The sequence below is a fragment of the Tamandua tetradactyla genome, chromosome 1 (assembly GCF_023851605.1).
Source record: "Tamandua tetradactyla isolate mTamTet1 chromosome 1, mTamTet1.pri, whole genome shotgun sequence".
NCBI lineage: Eukaryota > Metazoa > Chordata > Mammalia > Pilosa > Myrmecophagidae > Tamandua > Tamandua tetradactyla.
The window spans coordinates 187,179,390-187,201,852 of record NC_135327.1 but is presented as its reverse complement, the minus strand read 5'-3'; the positions used below and the strand labels follow the sequence as shown (position 1 = coordinate 187,201,852).

Here is a 22,463-nt window from a genome sequence, read left to right as displayed (position 1 = left end):
GACACACCTTAGAAGAGAGCATATGTGGTAGGGCATGGAAAGGGGTGTGTCTGGCTGGAAGAGTAAGAAGAAAAAGAGACACAGGTTTCCATTCCACTTTTTTTCACTTCTGTTTTAGTGGGTCTGTCCAAGCTCTTCAGTTTTTGTCATTGTTTTTATTGTTGTTTCTGGATGAATTGGGGTTCCCAAGGTGTGATGGTTTGAATCTGTTCTATACTCCAGAAAAGCCTATGTTCTTTCAGTCCATCCCTATCGGTGCAGACCTATTGTCGGGGGGACTTTTTGCCTAGATTGTTTCCAAGGAAATGTGACACAGCCCATTCAAGGTGGGTCTAACCTTTAGAGGTCCTTTATGAGAGGATAAAAGGTTTGAAGAGAGATAAGAGAAAGTGTCCTGATAAATACTAAGAGAAAAAGAAATGTCCAGAGGCACTTTGGAGACAGCCACCGATACAGAATCAGAAGAGCCAGCAGACATTGCCATGTGACTTTCCCCTGTGGCAGAGGAAATCCGATGCCAGCAGTCTTTTTTTCAAGAAGGTATCTTCCGCTTGATGCCTTAATTTGGATATTTTCATGGCCTTATAGCTGTAAACTTGTAACCTAATAAAATCCCAATTGAAAAAGAGAACCCATTTCTGATATATTGCATTCCAGCTGCTGTAGCAAGCCAAAACACAAAGATTGCTGTTTTTGTGTTGCTAAACTGTTCTTTGACTCTTTTCTTTCTGTTATGTAGGGACTTCTGAGATGGGAAGGCTAGTGGAATGAAGTGCCTATAAAGGTTGGCAGTTGGGGAAAGGCTTCAGTGTTGGGGTTCAGATCAACAAGATATATCAGAGTTTATAGTAATTGAAGTAGAAAAATATTTTGTAAGGGATATTAAAAGACTTGCAGAGTCTCCAGGAGGGCTGTAGAGTTGGGTGTGGTGACAGCAAAACCAGCTTCCCACCCACACCACACAGCAGGACTGCTCTGGTCTGCTGGGACCAGTCCACATAGGCTGGGGGTCAGACACCAGCCCTCAGCCCTGAGAAGCTGGAAACTTCCACCACCTCCTTCACTACATGGGATGCCTGTTTCTTCACAACACCCTGTTCTAAAACAAAATTGCACTTGGGCCTCTGAATTAAGGAAGCCTAGTTTATGGGAAAAAAGGCAGCTGAAACAAAGGAAGCGATTCTAGTGGAAGATCAAAGACATGTAAGGTGATTTTTAGGGAAGATTGCTGTATGATGAACATGGTAGCCCTCCCTCCCTCAACCCATCAGACTCCATGGTGAAATCAGTATTTCTGTCCAGTGTATTTGGACTCATGACTCATGTGGAGGATGCAATTACCTCCTGGCTACAAGCAAGAGAAGTCTGAGGATCGATCAAGTTGTCATCAATTTAATATTTTGTAATATTAGCAAAATATGGGCCAATGTTTTGTAATATTAGCAAAATATGGGCCAAGTTTCTCCAATATCACTACTAAATCTAATAGTTTATCATTGATAAAATGCTTTGCTGCATGGATAGCTGAAATTAAAAGCTTCAGCAGAAGAATTCATTCCCAGTCATTTTTAATACCATTTTTCCAAAATATTCATGGAAAACACTATTATCAAAAACCATGCTGCAACACATTGTGTGCTCCTACAAGAATGATATTAAAAATAGAGGCCTGGCATTCTAGTAAAAAATTATCTCTAAATTAATCCTCTACAGGGCCTAAATTGTACCATAAAATAAAAAGTGTTATGTCTTCAAAATAATTAAAAACTATAAAGTAATTAATAATACTCTAATGCTTTATAAAATGTGTATGAACAGTACCTTTTTTTAATGAAATGGGTACAGGCCATTAATGGTAGATAAAGAGCATTAAAAATGTAACCTAAAGTTATGAATTTAATTTTTTAAATAATATGCCAGTCATAGTAATATTTAATAAATTATTTTGTTGTGCCTTCTTAGCATTTAGAAATCACTTTAGAATAAATATTTGCACAACCTGAGTATCTTAACATTGTTTTTCAAGGATATTAGAAATAGATATCTTTCTTTTCTCTAAATAAACATCTCTTTAATAAGCATAAGTCTTAAAAGTCATTCCACTGATCTTAAAGCTTCCACAGACTGATAGAATAAATTTTAGATATATGTTTGATAGTAGCGATATTAAATTGAGTAAAAGTTGGATAACTTTATAAAGACTAATCATTAAAAGTATACAATTAAGCAGCATTTGGTACATTCACAATGCTGTACAAACATCACCACTATCAAGTTCCGAGATATTTTTATCACCCCAAAAAAGGCCTCATACCACTTTAAGAAGTCACTCCCTAGTCCACTCTTGCCCCAACTCCTAATTACCAAAAATGTGCTTTTTCTCTCTATTAATTTACCTGTTCTGGATGTTATAAATAAATCATACAGTATGAGATCTTGGTGTCTGAGGTATAGAGTTTTGATTTTACAGTGCTCTGGATATTTTAAATAGCAAATTGAATATGTCCTTGGGACTGAAAATCCCACCCTGACTATGACTTTTTCCCAAGACCATAAACCATTTTCAGTGTCAGACACACTCTTTACCAGGGATAACTTTATCTGTTGTGCAGACTATGACAGGGTTGGAGCAGCATAGCCTACTGGCTAAGAGTGTAGGCTCTCAACTCTGAATGCCTGGGTCTGAATCCTGGCTCCCAACTTTCTGCACTTGTGACCATGGCCAGGTTACAGTCTCTGTTGCCTCTATTTCTTCAAACGTAAAATGCAGTGAATGCTAATATCTGTCTCATGGGGCCCTGTGGGAATGAAATGAGATAATCCATGTAAAGCACTTAACCCAGTGCTCAGTCTATGGTAAACACTGAATAAATGGTAGCTATTTTCATGTTTCAATCCTCTGAACACTTTAGAGGAAAGCTGCTAATCAAATCAATGCTACAAATAGAAATTACTTTTTTCCTCACACATTTCCTTCTATCATATTAAACTTTGGAAACTTAAATTTTTCTCATTATTCTCTTTTGCAATATACAGGTTGTTTCAGGACTGCTCTTCTTCAAACCCCAAATATTTTATGCCTCCCTTAGAATTCTGTGAAAGATGTTTGGAAGCACCATTTCAGAAGCTCCATTGTCTGGGTTTGTTCCTCGCACTTTCTATTAAATGCAGAAAACTTCCATAGCTTCTGTGCTGGAAGCAGACCATGGCCCCCAGAAGGCACTGAGGGATACCAGGAAGGAGAGGATGGATGCCAAGCCAGGAAGCCTTCCCCTGACCAAGTGAGTGGCGCAGGAACACTGAGCTTCAAAGGCAACTCAGAAAATCAAAGTGAGTATAGGACTGGGACATCACACAACAGCTTGGTTTCCATTTTTGAATCCAGAAATTATTCACGGAGGCAAGGAGGATGCTTTCATATCTTGCCTCTGTTCCTAATAATAAAGAAAGGATCAAGAGGGTGAGGTTTGTTGCCCCAAGAAACTGCCTTATAGACATCCTCCCTCTCTCCATCAATCTCCAAGAGTCTCCAGGAAATCCAGTGAAATTCCACCAACTCTCATAGAAAGACTTTGATCTTACCAGGCTGCAACTCCACTTCTCCTTTATCCCATGAAAAATAGAGAAAATGTCAAAAACTATACATGTGTGTAGTGCTTAATAATTTTCAAAGAATTTTATAGTTATTATCTCATTCAAAACAGGGAAAAATAATTGAATCTGAGCTAGGGCACACAAGACTTGCCAAAGGCAGGTCTGATTCCAAACCTTGATATTAAATTGATTTAAAAGTGTCAGTGTATGAAGTACTGAAATCCTTGAGCGTTTCTCCTTGAATCTCACCGCCCTCTGACCTTCCTACCTCCCTTTTATAAGGACCTTTGTGATTATGTTGCTCTTACCTGGATAATTGATTATAATCTCCACATCTAAAGGTCTTAGGCTTAATCATGTCTGCAAAGTCCCTCTGTCATATAGGTTAACATTCAGAGATTCTGGGGATAAGGTTGAAGACATATTTATGGAAGATAATGCTCATCCTACCACAGGATGAAAAGTGTAAGGGCAAAATTGAGAAAAATGTTTAGGCCTCCAGGTGAGCCACAGGCTCTAGACACAAAAGTAAGTCAGTTTCCTTTTCTAAAGGCCAGGAAGAAAATTGTACTTGATAAGAGTAGAGGAAACACTCAGACAGAACCCTGCTCTCTGTTTCTTCGGGGTATTAAGAGACACATCAGTTTGCTTAATTGGGTCATGGAAAGATCCTGACAACAAAAAAGATGTTGATTCCCCTCCTGCTAACATCTATGTATAGAACTTCAAAATGCCAGGGCATGAGGAGGCCTCAGGGCTCATCCACTGCAACCATTTCATTTTAGAATGAATGGAGGAAGCAGCATTTTTCAGTGAAAAGAACTTGATGTTTGACACCAGACACATCTCGATTTTCATCTTAGTCTGGTTCTCTACCATTTGTCCAGCGGTGGCCAAGCCTATGCTTACTTCACAGACTTGCTCTGAATTTGACAAATAATTTTTTTTCCTCCCTCTCACTCCTTATGACATCCTTTAAGGACCAAGTTAGGGAAACCAAAAGAGCTTTTCAGAAAGAATCAGGCAGTTGTTTTATCAAATTATTACATGTGCCTTATGGTTAATGTTCAAATCTGATTGTCATGTAGCTGCTTGATTCTGAAGCTAGCACAATGGTGGCTGCATTCCTTTATCCTCTCCTCTATCTACCCACATGGATCCACAGCCCCAGTTCTGCCATGGAACTGAATGACTGCCAACTAAGGCCAAAGGCCAAGAAGAAGCAACTGAACCCAAGATGAATGCTAGGATGTGTATAGAGCAGAAAGATGAAAAAAAATTAGAAACCAATAAGAAGAGAAAGGAAGAGAGTGGTTCCACAGAGGGTTTTTCCATAATGAACCAGGAGAGGGACAACCACATGGAGTTGAAGACAAAAGCCCACCCTGTCCTTTGGGAGCCAGATGAAACGAGCTAAATAAAACAGAGAAGAGAAAGACTTCCTCTCCATACAAGACAGACACTGTTTAGACAGTAGTTAGTATAACAGGGGTATACTCTGGGAATACTAGATAAATAGATTTTTGTCTTTGTTAATCCTATATTTCTAGATGCACTGGGGCACTTATGTTAAAAAACCATAGCCTTCAGACTTGAACACTGAAATGGTGATAAACTAGGGGCATAGGGAACTCAGGATATGACATACAGGAATTTCCTGCATCCCAAAAAGAGGTGGAAAAAATTCCCCTTAGCATAGGTGCAGAGAGAAGATCAAAGAAGGAAAGATAAGAGAAACAGAGTCCACCATATATGTCCTGACCTCCCCACTAAGGGATTTAATCCCTCGATTCTTGAAGGTGATTGTATATATATAGCTTTTACAATGTGACCGTGTGATTGTGAAAACCTCATGGCTGATGCTCTCTTTATCATGGATATGGACAGAGAGTAAAAAAAATTAAGAACAAAAAATAAATAATAGAAGGGGGGATAAGGGGGAAAATTGAATAAATTGTAATACTCATCTGGAGTGATACGAATGTTCTAAAAATGATCATAGTGGTGAATACACAACTATATGGATGGAAAAGTGATAATATGAAGAAAGTGCCAAAAATAAAATTGCTTTCCTGATCCACCTTCGAAGCCTTTGGAGGAAATTATTGTTCAAGATGGTTCAGCATCTCCAAGGAGTTATGGAGACAATAGAGCAGCAGCAGCGGTGGAAGATGCCAGACAGAAAAATCTGAGACATAATACCTGGCTGTCCATAGCATCAGTGTACTTTCAAGTTCCTGTATGCCTCAAATGGGAGGTGCTGAAGGCAACTGAAAGTTCATCTAGAGAATCTGCCAGGAAGGATCAGAATGATAGAGAAAAAGTGGTCTTAGGCTTAAAATGCAAGTTGGATTTCCAAGCCAGTGGTCTGAAAGGAATCACAATTAGTTTTTGGAGATGATGTATATGGGTTTATACATGGGGGTAGGAGTAAGGAATCACAGCATCAGGAAAAGCCAAAGTGGGATCCTTACACATGATATAGATGTCCTTTTTTTACCTTATGGTGCATTGAAATGGCCATAGGGAAGTACCTGAAACTGTTTAACTGTACTTCAGCAGCCTTGATTCTTGAAGATGATTGTATATATATATATATATATAGCTTTAACAATGTGACCATGTGGTTGTGGAAACCTCATGGCTGATGCTCTCTTTACCATGGATATGGACAGAGAGTAAAAAAATTAAGGACAAATATAAATAATGGGGGGGGGTAAGAGGAATAAACTGAATAGATTTCAATATTTACCTGGAGTGATACAAATGTTCTAAAAATGATCTTAGTGATAAATACGCAACTATATAAGGATATTTTGAGCCACTGATTGTATACTTTGGATAGATGCATATGTATGGTACATGAAGATATCTCAAGAAAAAAAATATATATATAAGAAGGAAACTACATAAAGTTTCAATGAGATGATTTTTATAAAGTAGTTAGTGTTCATAAATATTAGTTGACAAGTCTCTTTCTCATCTGTAAACTTGCACTTAAGTGGTTTTCCCCAAGTCACAGAGCTGGTTTGGCAGAGACAGAAAACCAAAGCATGGAAATTGCATTTTAAATTGTTCTTTGTGGTAAAGCTAAGAAGTAGAGCAGTATTCAGACCCTATCATGATGGAGCTAATTTGTGAAGAGATGTATACAAGTCTTTGAAGGTGCTAGCAGACAGTGGCCATCAGCTCAAGTAACATGCTTCCAAGAAGGTGTATCTTGACATTTTTCTGAAGGAAGTTGTGAAAAAGTTTATTCTGGGAAAAAACTCACTGGGAAGAACTGAACAGGAAAGGTACATATTGAAACCCAGATATAGTACTTCCTTAGCAGTGAACTAAACTATTCCTAATAGTAAGAAAATCTGTGACAAAGAGATGTTACAGTAAAGAAATAAGGGATAGGGAAATGGGTAGTCGTGGGCTAAATTCCAAGGGTTAAGGAAAAGAAATAGGCAAGCCTCAGTTCTGTGTTGCACAGATATTGCAGGAAATTAATTACATCCAAAGGCTGGAAGTCTGAATAGTGAATAAAATATTGTCTCCTTCAATAAAACTCCTGTGTGGATGAGGCTCAAAGGAATGAACTATTTCTGCCCTCCTCAGTACCACAGCTTGGACCCACTGATGGTCTGACTCCAGGGTCAGACTTCAGCATCTAGAATGAAACAAAAACACTGTAATGTACACACTGAAAAACACAGACTTCCAGAACTGTGGAACCTTAGAGGTCTTTGCCAAACCCCTTGTTTCATAAATGAGGAAACAGACCTAGGGTTATTAAGAGATTCGCCCAAAGCCATAGAGTATTTGTACTAAAATCAGAGTAAGAACTAATTATCCTGACTCTAACCTGGAAGGTTTGCCATTATAGAGTAGTTACAACTTACCTTTATGGTATAAATGATTCAAAACTTGTAGTCACATGTACTTTGCTGAGAATGAATTTTAACTGCACTTTTCCTCCATCCTTTAACATTCACCTGTGTTGCCCAAAGGATATTCAGCAGCTAGACATGAAAACAAGTTGATTGTCCAACATACCCATCTCAAAGAGCTATCCATCTCAATAAGAATTTTTTTAATTATATGTAAATTTATATTATAAAATAATGTGTATTTATTTCAGAATTTTTTCAAAAGAAATAAGCAAAGGAACAAAATAAACATATCCATGAACCTACTATCCAGATAATGCTTTGGCATTTTATGACCACCCATCCAGATCTTTTTCTATGTTGCTATGTGCACATACATTCAACCGATTGTGTATCATCTCTTTGCCATTTTGGATCACGCAGAATCTATTATTGTCTATTTTGTTTTTTTTTTTTTCCTTTGTACCTATTTACATATTGTCTATAGCTTTAGCATTTAGGAAAATAGGAAAGATACTTTCTGACCAGCAAGGAAACATTTTTATTAGATAATCACCCACTCTGTAGTCCAGAAGATGGTGGTCAGAGATTCTTTTCCCTTACCTTTGAGTCATCTATATCCATTCATAGCAAGTCTACCTTTGATGCGCATCAGTGTCCCACCACTTTGGTGTCACTCCCTCATTCTTTTCTCTATAGTAGAATAACACCTTCCCTGACCACTATTTTCTCCACACCTTCTAATAATTACAGTGAGATGATTAAACTTTGGGGAAGATGTCCAGGAAGTGGGATTCCAGGAACTGGGAGAACAAGATTAGTGAAAGCTGGAAAAGCTGCTGGTGGTATGAAAATATGCAGAGGAAACACTTAATTCCACAGAAATGTGACATGGGAGACCACCAAAGAGTCTATGGAAAGATTTTAATGGCTGTGTACCTGGGACTCCTCATGGTTCCCAGGCTCTGGACATGATGTTTCCCCTGTGTGATGCCTATTCACCAATCCCTGGCTCCTAAAGCCAGATGTGTGAGGGTGAGAGAGATGCTTTCCTATTCTTCACTTAGGAAGAACTCAATGCACTAAGATTTTAGTTCTTCATCCCTTTTCCAATCACTTTCAATGTCTTCCCACAAGATTGGAAGAGGAAATATGTCTGCATCTAAGCCACCAAAACTCTCCAACAATGCCATTGCCTTTTATGGACAGTGAAAGACCCAACAGAACCAGGGAAGGCTCATTAGCCTGAGATGAAGGACAATTAAAAGTTGAGATAAAATGTTTTTGGAATGTCTATTCTGTAGGGAACTTAGAAGAGGGGGAGCTGTTGTTGCAGAGAAGTAGACGGAGGGATGAGGAATAAAAGAGTACACTAGAAGCAAGTAATTGCCCTCTGGGGAGTCTTAAGCTCTGAAAAATTATCAACTAGGTCTGAGAAAGTCAAACCTCCATCCCCAAGAAGAGGATGGACAGCTGCTTTAAGGACTTTCCGAGAAACATGATGCTTTTCATTTAGCAAGAGTCTTGTGCACTCAGGTGAGTACTCAGGCTTGCGGGTCCCCAAAGGAAGACTCAAGAGCAGGTGGTGAGGGGATAGAACTGAAACACCAAGAATAGCCAGGGCTGTCATGGGATCCTACTCTGAGTTTTCATACTGGGTGTCACTGGAGGTTCTTTGGATTCTTCCCACAACCTAGATGATACAACTCATTGTTTGTGAGTCACTCTATAGAGTCCTCATTCTTCATCAGTTGACAAATCAACAATATAAACTGAAGTGCGTATACAGACTTTTGTTCAAAGAGCTATGTGCGGAGGACAAGAAAGGGTAAGTCTCTTTTCTTGATTTCAAGGAATTTGACGTATATTGGAGATCAGAAGAAGGAATGGAGAAGGGTTGGATTTGGTAAAAAAATTAAAGATAGACATTGACATCATGTTTCCTTGGAAAATAAGATGGTGAATATGTTCAACCATCAAGGACATAATTCCTATGGAACTAAGGCAGGTGTGGGCCATGATCTAGTGGAAAATTTGCTGTTGGGGTACCCCATTCTAGGAATTATCTGGAATGGACTTTGTAAAGATGCTCACATATCAGAAAACCACAAGTCTTTCAGCCTTGATCCAAACAGCATGAGTTCCTTCCCTCTTTCATTCCCTTTTTCATTAGAACAAGTCAACTTGATCTCATTCACTGGCATATCTCTAACAGTTATGTGTGGTATGAATTCTTTGAGTCCAAAACCCAGTAGGACATAATATTTTATTGGCTACAGCCCCACTAGCTAAGCATACTTTGAGTGAGCAAAGACTGTAGAATTTAATTTTTTTCTTTTTATGCACTATAGTTTATCGCTATTCATTTATCACAACAGCTAGAATTTTAAATCAACAGTATATTCTGAAATACTCAGAATATGCAGATGTACATTCAAGGAACTATGAATGGAGGATAAAAAGGAAACTTTTATTTTCATGATCTTGAGAAATTTGCCAGAAGAAATCTTTAGAGCTGGTAGAAACCTTAATGTTTATCTAATCTAGGCATCTGATTTTACAGATGAGGAATCTGTGGCCCAATGTAGTAATTTTCCCAGGAGCATATGTGTAGTTTATTCATCAGGGCAGGTAAAATAACAGATCTCCTTACTATCAATCTAAGTACACACTGAATGAAATCTACTTTTCATGAATCAAATGCACTGGCTGTTTCTTTCCTTCTTTATTATTTGTAATTATCTGCCCAGTTATTTATGTAGACATATCCATAGACATGAATATATCATGTCTCCAGTTACCAGACTAGACACATGAGCTTCCTCTAGACTGTTCTGATAAGTTATCATTACTCATGCACTCTACCTTCCCTGACAGGCTGAGCTCCTGGAGAGGGAGACCAGACCATACTGATCCCCCTTATCGCAGCACCTGGTATTGGACCTGGAAGTATTCTGGGCTCACTAAATGTTCACTGATTTCAAGCAAAGTGTAATGGAATTATCTCATTCTCACAAAACCTGAAAAGGAGACTATCTAGAAATAAAGAAAAGCTTGTTATCATCTAAGAAAAGTATCAGAATGTATTTTAAAATGTATCGAGTTCATACTGTATGTAGAATGTAGTACTGCCCACATCCATCTAAAACTCCTCTCTTTCCTCAATAACTTAAGCTTGTGGAGAGCTGGGAATATGCATGATACCCTTGTACCTAACTACCTAACTCCAGCTCATTCCTAAGGAGTCTGACACCTGGGCAAATTTCACTCCCTTTGTTTCCACATCTATAAATTAAAAGGTGTGGAAAACATGGTCTCTATGGTTCCTTTCCTTTTTAACATTTTCTATTCCTCTGTATTTTAACAGTGTCCTTCTGGAGGGAATCTCAGTCCATGTCAGAGATTCTGAAGGTGAGAATTCTGATTGCTGTAGAAGGACTGTAATGGATCAGAACTGAGCTACTTCCTCTGCTGATACAGGGAGCTCCAGGTTAACAGGTGTAGGACACAGAAGCCTGGACCCTGGGAACAGCGCTTTGGACCCAGAACCTGATTTCCAACCCTGAGAACCCATACCCACTTTCTATTCTTAGAACTTCCTACAGTTTCTACATTTTCTGGCTGCTGCAGGGCCAGGGAATGGAAGGCAAAAGATGTCTGGTCCCCATTCAAGTTCTCTGCTCTCTCTCACCACCATTAACAGCCCATCCACTGTTACTAGCCAGAAGAAATCTAGATTGAGTCATGCTTTGATTCTATTATATTTGAGTCTGTGGTTCTGCTCTGATTTTCTTAACATTGATTATTGCATTTCTGTCCCAGTTTGGTGGACATATATTTCACAATGATGCTTGCATTTGATTCTCACAAATTTCTACCAAGATTCAGTTTTTTAAATTTCTTATTTGATTATGTGGCACTGCCAATTTTCTAAACACAAATTCTTAATATTGGAAGGCAGTGTTTCCTAGATGTATGTTGAAACGATAGGTTCTTTCTTGCATCAAATTCAGTTCTTTCCATTATAAGGCCTTGTGACTTAGTCGAATTTATTTATCCTTGCTAAATTAAAGACAATAACAGAATTAATCCCACAGGGTTGTTTTGAGAAGTCAACTAAGTAAACTATTTGAACGCTTTCACAGTCAGCATTAGGTAAATACTAACTGCTATGATACTTGTCATAAAGCCTCACCACATATGAAATGCTTTCATACACAATTATCAATATATCATCCAGCACATCAAACAGTACCTGATAGCAGGGCTTGCCAGTAAATATTTATCGAATAAATGTTCTTACCCGAATTCAAATTTCTGTATCATGGCTTTTGACAGAAGCCTAATAAAAGCACAAGTTGGGAGAAGAACAAAGGCAAGCAATTCAAGGTAATGTAGCCACTAGCTAAAGGTATGGTCCAAGGTAAAGTTCTCAATATTTCTTGTCCTCACTTTTCCTATGTTTCAAAGGAGAAGTTTCTTTCAAATGCTTTCAGAAAGACTTCCACCAAGAAGAGTCATTGAGCCAATAAAAACTGTGGTCCATTCTAAGAAATAGTCCCCTCTCCCAAAAGCCACTTCTAAAATCTTCAGCAAAAAGTTAAGGAGTGGATATTTTTCTGTGATCCCACTTATTAGGTGCAAGGATGCTTTAAAAACAAAACTCATATCTGCAGTCTCTTGCCTTCCTCCTTCTCCTTCTAAGTGCAGCAATAGTTGTCCTCAGTGATACCCTGCCCTGAGGCTTCAGCCAATGCAAAGGTCTCTCTGCTCTCTGTTCCCAGAATAGATACCAGCCCTGCCATGTGCCATAAACTTTTGGTTTTGCTCCTCACCTCTGTTTCCCTGGCTGCCTTTACTCACAGGGAGCAGCACCAGCACCCACACAGTTGCTCAAAGCACAAAACTGGAAATTGCCTTTCTTTTTGTTCACCTCCCGCATCCAAACATTTGAGGAGATTTTTAGGATATTGCCTCCAAAATTCATTTCAAATCTCTACATTTCTCTCTTTCGTCATTAGCTTTGCTCACCTGGACCATTGCAACATCTTCCTAAATTATTCATTTTCCATAATCTATTTTCCACAGATCAGTGAATCATCACCTTAAATCCTAATTTGTATCCTTTCTCTCACCTGCTTAGAAATTTTCAATAAGCTGACCAGACGTGTGATGATGAAGTGTTTACACGTAACTGTGTGTGAGTGAATGTGAATGTATATGCTGTAATAATATTGTGGGAATTTCTGTTTTGTTTTTAAGTCCTTACCTTTTAAAAGCTCTATTCTGAATTAATGTTTTCTATTTGTTTGTTTGTTTTTTTATCTTACAATAGTTCTTCATCATGCTTAAAAAATCTGATCTCCTTATCTTTGTCTGTAAAGACCTGCATCATCTGGTCCCTCCCTGTCCTTCCAATCTCAGTTCTGGTCACTCTCACTTTTGCTCCTAAAACACTGCACACCGGGCTTTGTGCTTCTCATCCCTCTGTCTGCAACTCTTCTTAGCTCTCCGCATGCTGTCTCCTTCCTTCCTTCTCCTCTTCTTTCGATGTTAACAACTTGGGAAGATCTCCCTGACTGCCCCATCTAAAGTAAGCATCTTCCCCTCCATCACTTCATTTGTTGTGTGTATTTACTGTAATTAATACACTTTATTTTGTAAAACAGTTTTAATTTACACAAAGATTGAGCAGATAGTGCAGAATTCTTTTTACCTCCATCCATACATACAATATCACCTATTTTAAATATCATGAATTTGTTTGATACCTTTGTGACAATCATTGATCAATATTGATAACATTATTAAGTAAAGTCATAGTTTATATTAGGATTCCCTCTCTGATTTATCCAGTTCTATGAGTTTTGACAAATGCATAAAGTCACGTAACCATCATTCCAGTGTAATGAAAAATAATTTCACTACCTTAAAAATTACCTGTGCTTCACCTGTTCACCCATTCCCTTCCCCTACAACACTTGGACATTCACCTTTTTTCTTTTTTGTTTTACATTGATGGATTATATCTTATATAATTATAAAGGTGCTGGGCTCTACACATAGAAAGATGACCAAAGTGGAGACTTCATCTTTGAGAACTCACAGTTTAGGATGAGAACAAAAAGCTCCTTCCTCTAAAGTCTTCAATTACATGCAACCAAACCACCTATCTTGAGGATTCAAAGGGTTGTGCCCCAATTTCAGCTCCATTTAACCCATAGCCTAATCCAAGGTCTTGATTTAGAAAGTGATTCCTTAAGTGTGACTTTAACTTCTCTTTCCTGACTTTACTTCAAACCTGAAAGTCATGCCTGTCTCCTATATGTGGAAGGACAACCTAACTTGGGTAAATGAGTTTGTCCTAATGGGCATCTCCAGTGACAGGCAGACACAGGCTGGACTCTTTGTCCTGTTTGGTGCTGCCTACCTGCTCACCTTGCTGGGCAACGGGCTCATCATCCTCCTGATTGGGCTGGATTCACGACTCCACCTGCCCATGTACTTCTTCCTCTGCAACCTCTCAGTCGTGGACATCTGCTACATCTCCAGTGGTGTCCCCCAGATGCTGGTGCATTTCCTCCTGGAGAAGAAGACCATCTCCTTCACCCGGTGTGGAGTCCAGCTCTTCTTCACTCTGGCTTATGGTGGAAGTGAGTTCCTATTGCTGGCTGCAATGGCCTATGACCGCTATGTGGCCATCTGTGACCCACTGCATTACGTGTCAGTGATGAGCCCAAGGCTCTGTGCAATACTAGCAGCCATCTCTTGGCTTGTGGGCCTGGCTAACGCTACCACAGAGACCATAGTCACCATGTGCTTGCCCACTTGTGGTCAAAATGTGTTGAATCACGTGACCTGTGAGACACTGGCACTGATTAGATTGGCCTGTGTGGACACCACTTTCAATCAGATGGTGATAGTGGCCTCCAGCATAGTGGTGCTGCTGGTGCCCTGCTGCCTGGTCTCACTGTCCTACTGCTATATTGTGGCCACCATTTTGCAGATCCACTCCACACAGGGCCGCCGCAAAGCCTTTGGGACCTGTGCCTCCCACCTCACTGTGGTCTCCATGTCTTATGGGATGGCCCTCTTCACCTTTATGCAGCCTCACTCTGCTGCCTCTGCAGAGCAGGACAAGGTGGTCATGGTCTTTTATGCAGTGGTAACACCTATGCTGAATCCTTTCATTTATTGTCTACGGAACAAGGATATGAAGGCTGCTCTGAGTCAAGTTCTAAACAGGAGCTCTAAATTAAAACATTAAAGTGGGTGGGCCACAGTGGCTCAGCAGGTAAAGTTCTCACCTGCCATCCCGGTGCCTGCTGTTGCAGAAACAAAAAACATTGAAGTGATTTGTATAATGATAGGGCTTCACTCTGAAAATAATAGACATTGGAGCTTGTCCTCCACATAATGTAGAGGGAGTAGACAGTGGATGTGTGTAAAGGGACAATTTTTGAGAACCACAATCAATACTAATATTCCAAAGTAACAGAAAAATGGAATTTTAATGTTTTGACTCCAGTTTTTGGACCCTGTCTTATTTCAAAAAATGAGAAATTGAAACAACTTGGAAATATATGCAGCCATGCAAAAAGAAAATATATATACACATACATACTGACTTATCAGAATTAGAAAGGAAGATAAAATAAGGAGTCAAGACAGTACACAAAATTCATACCATGAAAATCTGTTTCCTTACTAAATCCTGAAAATGTATGTCCAAGCTTTCCTACAACCAGGACAAAAGGGAAAAAAAGTCTATAAGTTACAAATTCACTATACCCATGGATATAAATTGGCCCTAGTCCACAGGTGCATGAGTTACCAATGTGATTCACTACTGGCCCAATAAATTCCTGTGGCTTAAGATAAATATATTTCTATTCTCCATGGCAGGACCGCAAACATCTTGATTATACAAGAATGGTAACAATTCATTAAGTTAAAAAGAAAGGACTCCAAAGATTTCCGTATCTCTTCCACTGAGAAGAACCATTTGCTTCACCAAGACCCTCCTGAGTGGGGTCATTCTGGCGGTGAACTCACCCTTGAGGTGTCTTATGAACAGATGCAGCAATCACCCGATAAGAAGGGTCTACACTGAGCTCAAAAAACTTAGTTCACAACTGATCCTGGTCACAGTCTCAAAACATCAACTGTCTCGTGTGATTCTTGATTAATTTTCTCACAATACACTAAACAGAATAAGAGAATTCATTCATGGAATAGTTATATTTAAAGTCCACCTGATTTTTCATATGGAACGCTGGACCAGGAAGTTGAGATAAGCAATTATTGAGCAAGAAATTAAAGTGTATTTCAGATAGAATGCCTATAACATGAAGGGACCAAGTAGCTTCCCTTTTAAAAAATGGACAGACTATTTTCCACACGTAATCAAGAGGGATCCATATTTATAATGCCAATAAAAATGAGTGTTAGTGAGGATTGAAGCCCACCGTCCAGAGCAGCAATCCATAGTCTTGGGTGCACCAAATTTCCCCTGGGATCTATTTACCTGGAACTTTAAACAACCATATGTACTTTATAGGTTTTGCTTAGTTTTTAAAACTATAAAATAACAGTATAACAAGGCAAAATTTTAACAGCAAGGAACGGTTTGTCTAACTGAAAATTCATAAATACTTGCATCTAAACTTGAACTGAAATTTCTTCAAAGCAAATGCATTCCAAGATGTCTAATAAATTGTTCTAATATTTCCTCCCACAGTGAATTCCTGGAAAACATATCATAAAGTGCACTATCAGAAAGCTGCCAGTATTCTACCTTTGTAAAAAAAAGAAAATATATTTTAATAGAATTTTTGTTTGACAAACACTTCAGCATCAAATTAATTATAAACTATGAGTAACACTTTTTCATAAAGCATATAACCTTAGAATAATTTAAAATAGGAAAATGTGAAATAATCCAATATATCCTATAAAATGGGGATTTCCAATAATAAAATGTTCAAATAGCCACAAAAATTTAGTCATGTATTTCTATAAAATTGAACAAACCTGCAAATACTAGGTCTATCAAATATATATTTAAAATGGTTTATGCAAATTGCATGAAACTTTATATACTCAAAAAAGCAAATGTTAGTATATGTTAATTTAAAAATTAAAAATATAATTGCTTAAGTTTAAATTTAGAAATACCTTTTGACTCTTTTTTCTCTTTAGATTGTATCAAAGTATTTAAAAGACTCCTACTAATCAGTAGCAAAATGATGACACACAAGAAAAAAATGGGCAAATGAATTGAAAAGAAAATTTATACAAAGATAGAATGATAAATGGCCATTTAGAATATGAAAAATATTCAATCAGCAATAAATAAGGACATACAAAGTCAGCAATAAACAAAGAAATACAAATTAAAATAATAAAGTGTTTAAAGCTAATTGGCAAATATTAAAATATAAGACCAACTGTTGAGATGGCTTAAGTGAAATGAACACACTCTAACACTCAGGATGGGAGTTTAAGTTCCTATTAACATTGGATACTTCAGCAATACTTAACAATAGCTTTAAAAAATATTCATGGCTGGACTCTCAGCTTAAATGGTATCTGCTCATTATCTCCTGAAAGGCGTGATTCCAAACTCTAATACAGCCTATATGATATCAAGAAAGATGAAATCTTAGACAAATTATAAAAAGCTCTAAAAAGCAATGTAATACTATACCCTAAGAAAGTTTGTTCCTCATATCCATTTAATCCACAAAAATCTAAAAATACTACCCATCAAAGAAGACAACATTTAGCTTTCTACTCTTGAGTACAGTTTTCCAAAACAACAGTTAAATAATACTCTGCACATGCATCCCATAAGCATTTAGAGAAAATGCCCAAAAATAACAGGACAAGGACATCATCAACATGGTGATGTAAGACATCCACTGAAAAACCATTCCTGAGATTCAGCAAGAAAGATAAAGAAAACGTCTGGAGACATTCCAAGATGGCAGGTTAGTGAGGTGTGGAATTTAGTTCATTCTCGAGAGCAGGAAGAAAAACTTCTGGGGCCACATCAGTGACTGGACACACAGCATACATCATTCTGGACAAACTGGACCAGCTGCAATCTCACCCAGAGCTGTGAGTCTCTCAGGCTTTGGAGGCCAGAGCCCCTCCCCCCTCCACTAGTTCCCAGAGGGGAAAGGAAAGAGACTTTACTAACAGCAGGGGCTGAGCTCAACCAAGTGCCAGTTGTGGAATTAATTAACAAATTCTGACTACTAAAAATTGGCCCCCAGCTCAGATAAACCTCAAATAAAAGCTGAAGTTACTAGTTTTTGCCCCAGCACAGACAGGTTAGGGGCACACACAAACACACAGGCTTTTTGGATCAGACAGCACAAGATATTTGAAAAGTCTGGACTCTAAAAAGAAAGTGGGGGCACATAGGACCCAGAGATACATAGAGCAACATACCAACTTAAATTCTTGATTAACAAACCAGAGGAATTAGGGGTCCTACTCTGAAAGGATTTTTTTGTTTTGTTTTGTTTCTTTTTTTTTTGCATTTAAAAAAAAAATTTTATTATTATTATTTTTTAACATGGACAGGCACCAGGAATCAAACCTGGGTCTCCAGCATGGCAGGTGAGAACTAAGCCTGCTGAGCCACCATGGACTGCCCTTCGTTTCTACCACTTAATGGCCTGTTAGTTACAACTGCAAGGCTTCTCAGGCTCCAACTGCCCCAGGCAAGAGTGGAATTAAGCTTTACTGAGAGACAAAGAGGCTGGTCAGGTGAAAGGAATTAATTACCTGGAGGCTGTGCCTTCCCCAGGAGAAAGATGGGACCCAGATCATGTGGAATCCCTCCTTCAAGGACTTCAGATCCCAGGGACTGGAAAACTGATGCAATTAAGGCCAGCCTACAACCTCTCCTCTATTTCAATCACGCCCTCAGCAGAGAGAGTCTGCTGAAGTTAAAGGTACCTCATCAATTTATGCTGATGGAACCTGCAGGCAGACAAATGCCATATACTGGGTAGGCTGGGAAAAACACAGAATCTAGAAGCTTCATAGGAAAGTCTGGCAACCTGCTGAGTCTCATGCTCAGGGAAAATTGATGCAGGTGATTCTTTCCTCCTGAGAGGAGATCAGTCTGGTCTAGGAAAATCTGACTGGGGTCTATAACATCTAAGTAGAACCTCCTAAGGAAAAAAAAAATCTCCATACAGGCAGGGCAAGAAACAAGAAAACAAGAACTGAAAAATTCTGATCCAATAAACAAAACCTATGCCAGAGGTCTAGAATAAGCTGAATTGAATGTCAAAGAACAAATAGAGGAAAAAACCATCCAGCAAGAAAATCCTAGGTAAAAGAGTGAAAACAATCTCCAGAATAAATTAATTAAGGAAATTAAATGCCTAAACATAAGCAAAAAATAATGAGTCGTACTAAGAAAATTGAAGATATGGCCCCAGTCAAAAGAACAAACGAACAATTCAAATGAGATACAGGAGTTGAAACAATTAATTAAGGATGTTCAAACAGATATGGAAAATATCACTAAAAATCAAATCAATGAATTGAGGGAAGATATAAAGAAGGCAATGAGGAAAAAACAAAAAGAAGAAATCAAAAGTCTAAAAAAACAAATAACAGACTTTATGGGAATGAAAGGAAAAGAGATGAAGAAAACAATGGAAACCTATAATGTTAGATTTCGAGAGGCAGAAGAAAGGATTAGTGAACTGGAGTACAGGACATCTGAAATCCAACAAGCAAAAGAATTATAGGGAAAAGAATAGAAAAATATGAGCAGAGGCTCAGGGAATTGAATACAGCATGAAGTGCATGAATATACATGTTATGGGAGTTCCAGAAGGAGAAGAGAAGGGAAAAGTAGAAGAAAGACTAATGGAGGAAATGATTACTGAAAGTTTCCCAACTCTATGAAACACTTAAAATTACAGATCCAAGAAGTGCAGCATACCCCACACAGAATAGATCCAAATAGACATACTTCAGGACACTTACTAATCAGAATGTCAGAGGTCAAAGAGAAAGAGAGACTTTTGAAAGCAGCAAAAGAAAAGCAATCCATCACATACAAGGGAAGCCCAATAAGACTATGTGTAGATTTCTCAGCAGAAACCATGGAGGTGAGAAGACAGCAGTATGATATATTTAAGATTCTGAAAGAGAAAAACTGCCAACCAAGAAATATATATCCAGCAAAATTGTCCTTCAAACATGAGAGAGAAAAAAAGAGGGGGAAATTAAAACATTTTCAGACAAAAAATATCACTGAGAGAATTTGTGACAAAGAGACCTGCTCTGCATGAAATAAGGAAGCACTAGAGAAAGATAGGAAAAGACAGGAGAGAGCGGTGTGAAGAAGAGTGTAGAAATGAAGACTATCAGTAAAGGTGAAAAGAGGAAAAAATACATATGACATATAAAATCCAAAAGGCAAAATGGTAGAAGAAAGTACTGCACTTACAGCAATAATATTAAATGTTAATGGATTAAACTCCACAATCAAAAGACATAGACTGGCAGAATGGATTAAAAAACAGGATCCACATATGTGCTGTTTACATGAGATGCATTTTAGACCCTAGGATAAACATAGGTTGAAAGTGAAAGGTTGGGAAAAGATATTTCATGCAAACAGCAATCAGAAAAGAGCAGGAGTAGCTATACTAATATCCAACAACTTAGACTTCAAATGTAAAACAATTAAAAGAGGCAAAGAAGGATATTATGTATTAATAAAAGGAGCTACTCAACAAGAAGACATAACAATCATAAATATTAATGCACCAAGAAGAGTGCTTCAAAATACGTGAGACAAACACTGAAAAGAGAAATAGACACATCTACCATAATAGTTGGAGACTTCACTTCCCCACTCTCATCAATGGACTGAACATCTGGACAGAGGATCAATAAAGAAACAGAATTTGAATAATACAATGAACAAATTAGATTTAGCAGACATTTATAGAATGTTACACCCAACAATAGCAGGATACACCTTGTTCTCAAGTGTTCATGGATCATTCTCAAGATAGACCATATACCAGGTCACGAAAAAGTCTCAATAAATTAAAAAAGATTGAAATCATACAAACCACTTTCTCAGATCATAAAGGAATGAAGTTGGAAATCAATAACAGGCAGAGGACCAGAAAATTCGCAAATATGTGGAGGCTCAACAACACACTCTTAAACAACCAGTAGGTCAAGGAAGAAATTACAAAAGAAATCAGTAAATATCTCCAGGCAAATGAAAAGGAAAACACAACATATCAAAATTTATGGGGTGCAGTAAAGGCAGTGCTGAGAGGGAAATTTATTGCCCTAAATGCCTATATCAAAAAAGAAGAAAGAGCAAAAATCGAGGAATTAAGTGTTCACTTGGAAGAACTAGAGAATGAACAACAAACTAACTGAAGCAAGCAAAAGGTAAAGAACAATAGTACAGCAGAAGTAAATGAAATCAAGAACATGAAAACAATTGAGAAAATCAACAAAACCAGAAGTTGGCTATTTGAGAAAATTAATAAAATTAAGGGACCCATAGCAAGGTTGATAAAAAGAAAAAGAGAGAGGATGCAAATAAATAAAATCAGAAATGGAAGAGGAGACATAAGTACTGACTCCACAGAAATAAAGAAGGTAATGAAAGGATATTGTGAACAACTTTATGCTAATAAACTAGACAACATAGATGAAATGGACAACTTCCTAGAAAGGCATGAACAACCAACATTGACACAAGAAGAAATAGATGACCTCAACCAACCAATCAGAAGTAAAGAAATTGAATCAGTCATTAAGAAGCTCCCTCAAAAGAAAAGTCCAGGACCAGATAGTTTCACATGTGAATTATAGCAAGTGTTCAAGAAAGAATTAGCACCAATCCTGCTCAAACTCTTTTAAAAAATTGAAGAGGAAGGAAGTCTACCTAACTCATTGATGAGAGTGGGGGAAGTGAACATCACCCTCATACCAAAGCCAGACAAAAATTCTACAAGAAAATTATAGACCAATCTCTCTAATGAATATAGGTGCAAAAATCCTCAACAAAATTCTTGCAAATCAAATCTAGCAGTACATTAAAAGAATTATACATCATGACCAAGTTGGATTCATCCCAGGTACATAAGGATCATTCAACATAAGAAAATAAATTTAATACATCATATGAATAAATCAAAGCAGAAAAACCACATGACATCTTGATTGATGCAGAAAAGGCTTTTGACAAAATTCAACATTCTTTCTTTTTGAAAACACTTCAAAGGATAGGAATACAAGGGAACTTCCTCAACATGATAGAGGGAATATATGAAAAAAACCCACAGCTAACATCATCCTCAATAGGGAAAGAATGAAATCTTTCCCCCTAAGATTAGGAACAAGACAAGGATGTCCACTGCCATTGTTGTTATTCAACATTGTGTTGGAAGCTCTAACCAGAGCAATAGACAAAAAAGAGAAATACACGGCATCAAAATTGGAAAGGAAGAAGTAAAACTCGCACTGTTTGAAGATGATATGATACTGTATGTCAACCCCCCTCCCCCCCAAAAAAAACACAGCAAAACTACTAGAGCTAATAAATGAGTACAGCAAAGTGGTAGGTGACAAGATCAACACTCAAAAATCTGTAGTGTTTCTATTCACTAGTAATGAGCAGTCTGAGGGGGAAATAAAGAAAAAAATTCCATTTACAATTGCAACCAAAAGAATAAAATATTGAGGAATAAATTTAACTAAGGATACAAAAGACCTATACAAAGCAAACTTCAGGAAATTGCTAAAAGAAATCACAGATGACCTAAATAAGTGGAAGGACATACCATGTTCATGGATCAAAAGACTAAATATAGTTAAGATGTCAATTCTACCTAAATTGATTTATAGATTCAATGCAATACCAATTAAAATCCCAAAAACTTACTTTGCAGTAATAGAGAAACCAATAACCAAATTTATCAG

At 37.8% G+C, this 22,463-nt stretch overlaps 1 protein-coding gene across 1 annotated transcript; it reads left to right on the top strand.

Moving 5' to 3' along the window:
• The first annotated feature begins 13,797 nt into the window (after positions 1–13,797).
• Positions 13,798–14,739, top strand: LOC143687589 (olfactory receptor 2F1-like). Its single transcript, XM_077164678.1, has one exon. The coding sequence runs from the start codon at positions 13,798–13,800 to the stop codon at positions 14,737–14,739; it is 942 nt and encodes a 313-aa protein (XP_077020793.1).
• Positions 14,740–22,463: the final 7,724 nt, after the last annotated feature.

Excerpts from the sequence above, each read along its gene's own strand:
- LOC143687589 (XM_077164678.1), top strand. The coding sequence starts at position 13,798 with ATGTGGAAGGACAACCTAACTTGGGTAAATGAGTTTGTCCTAATGGGC.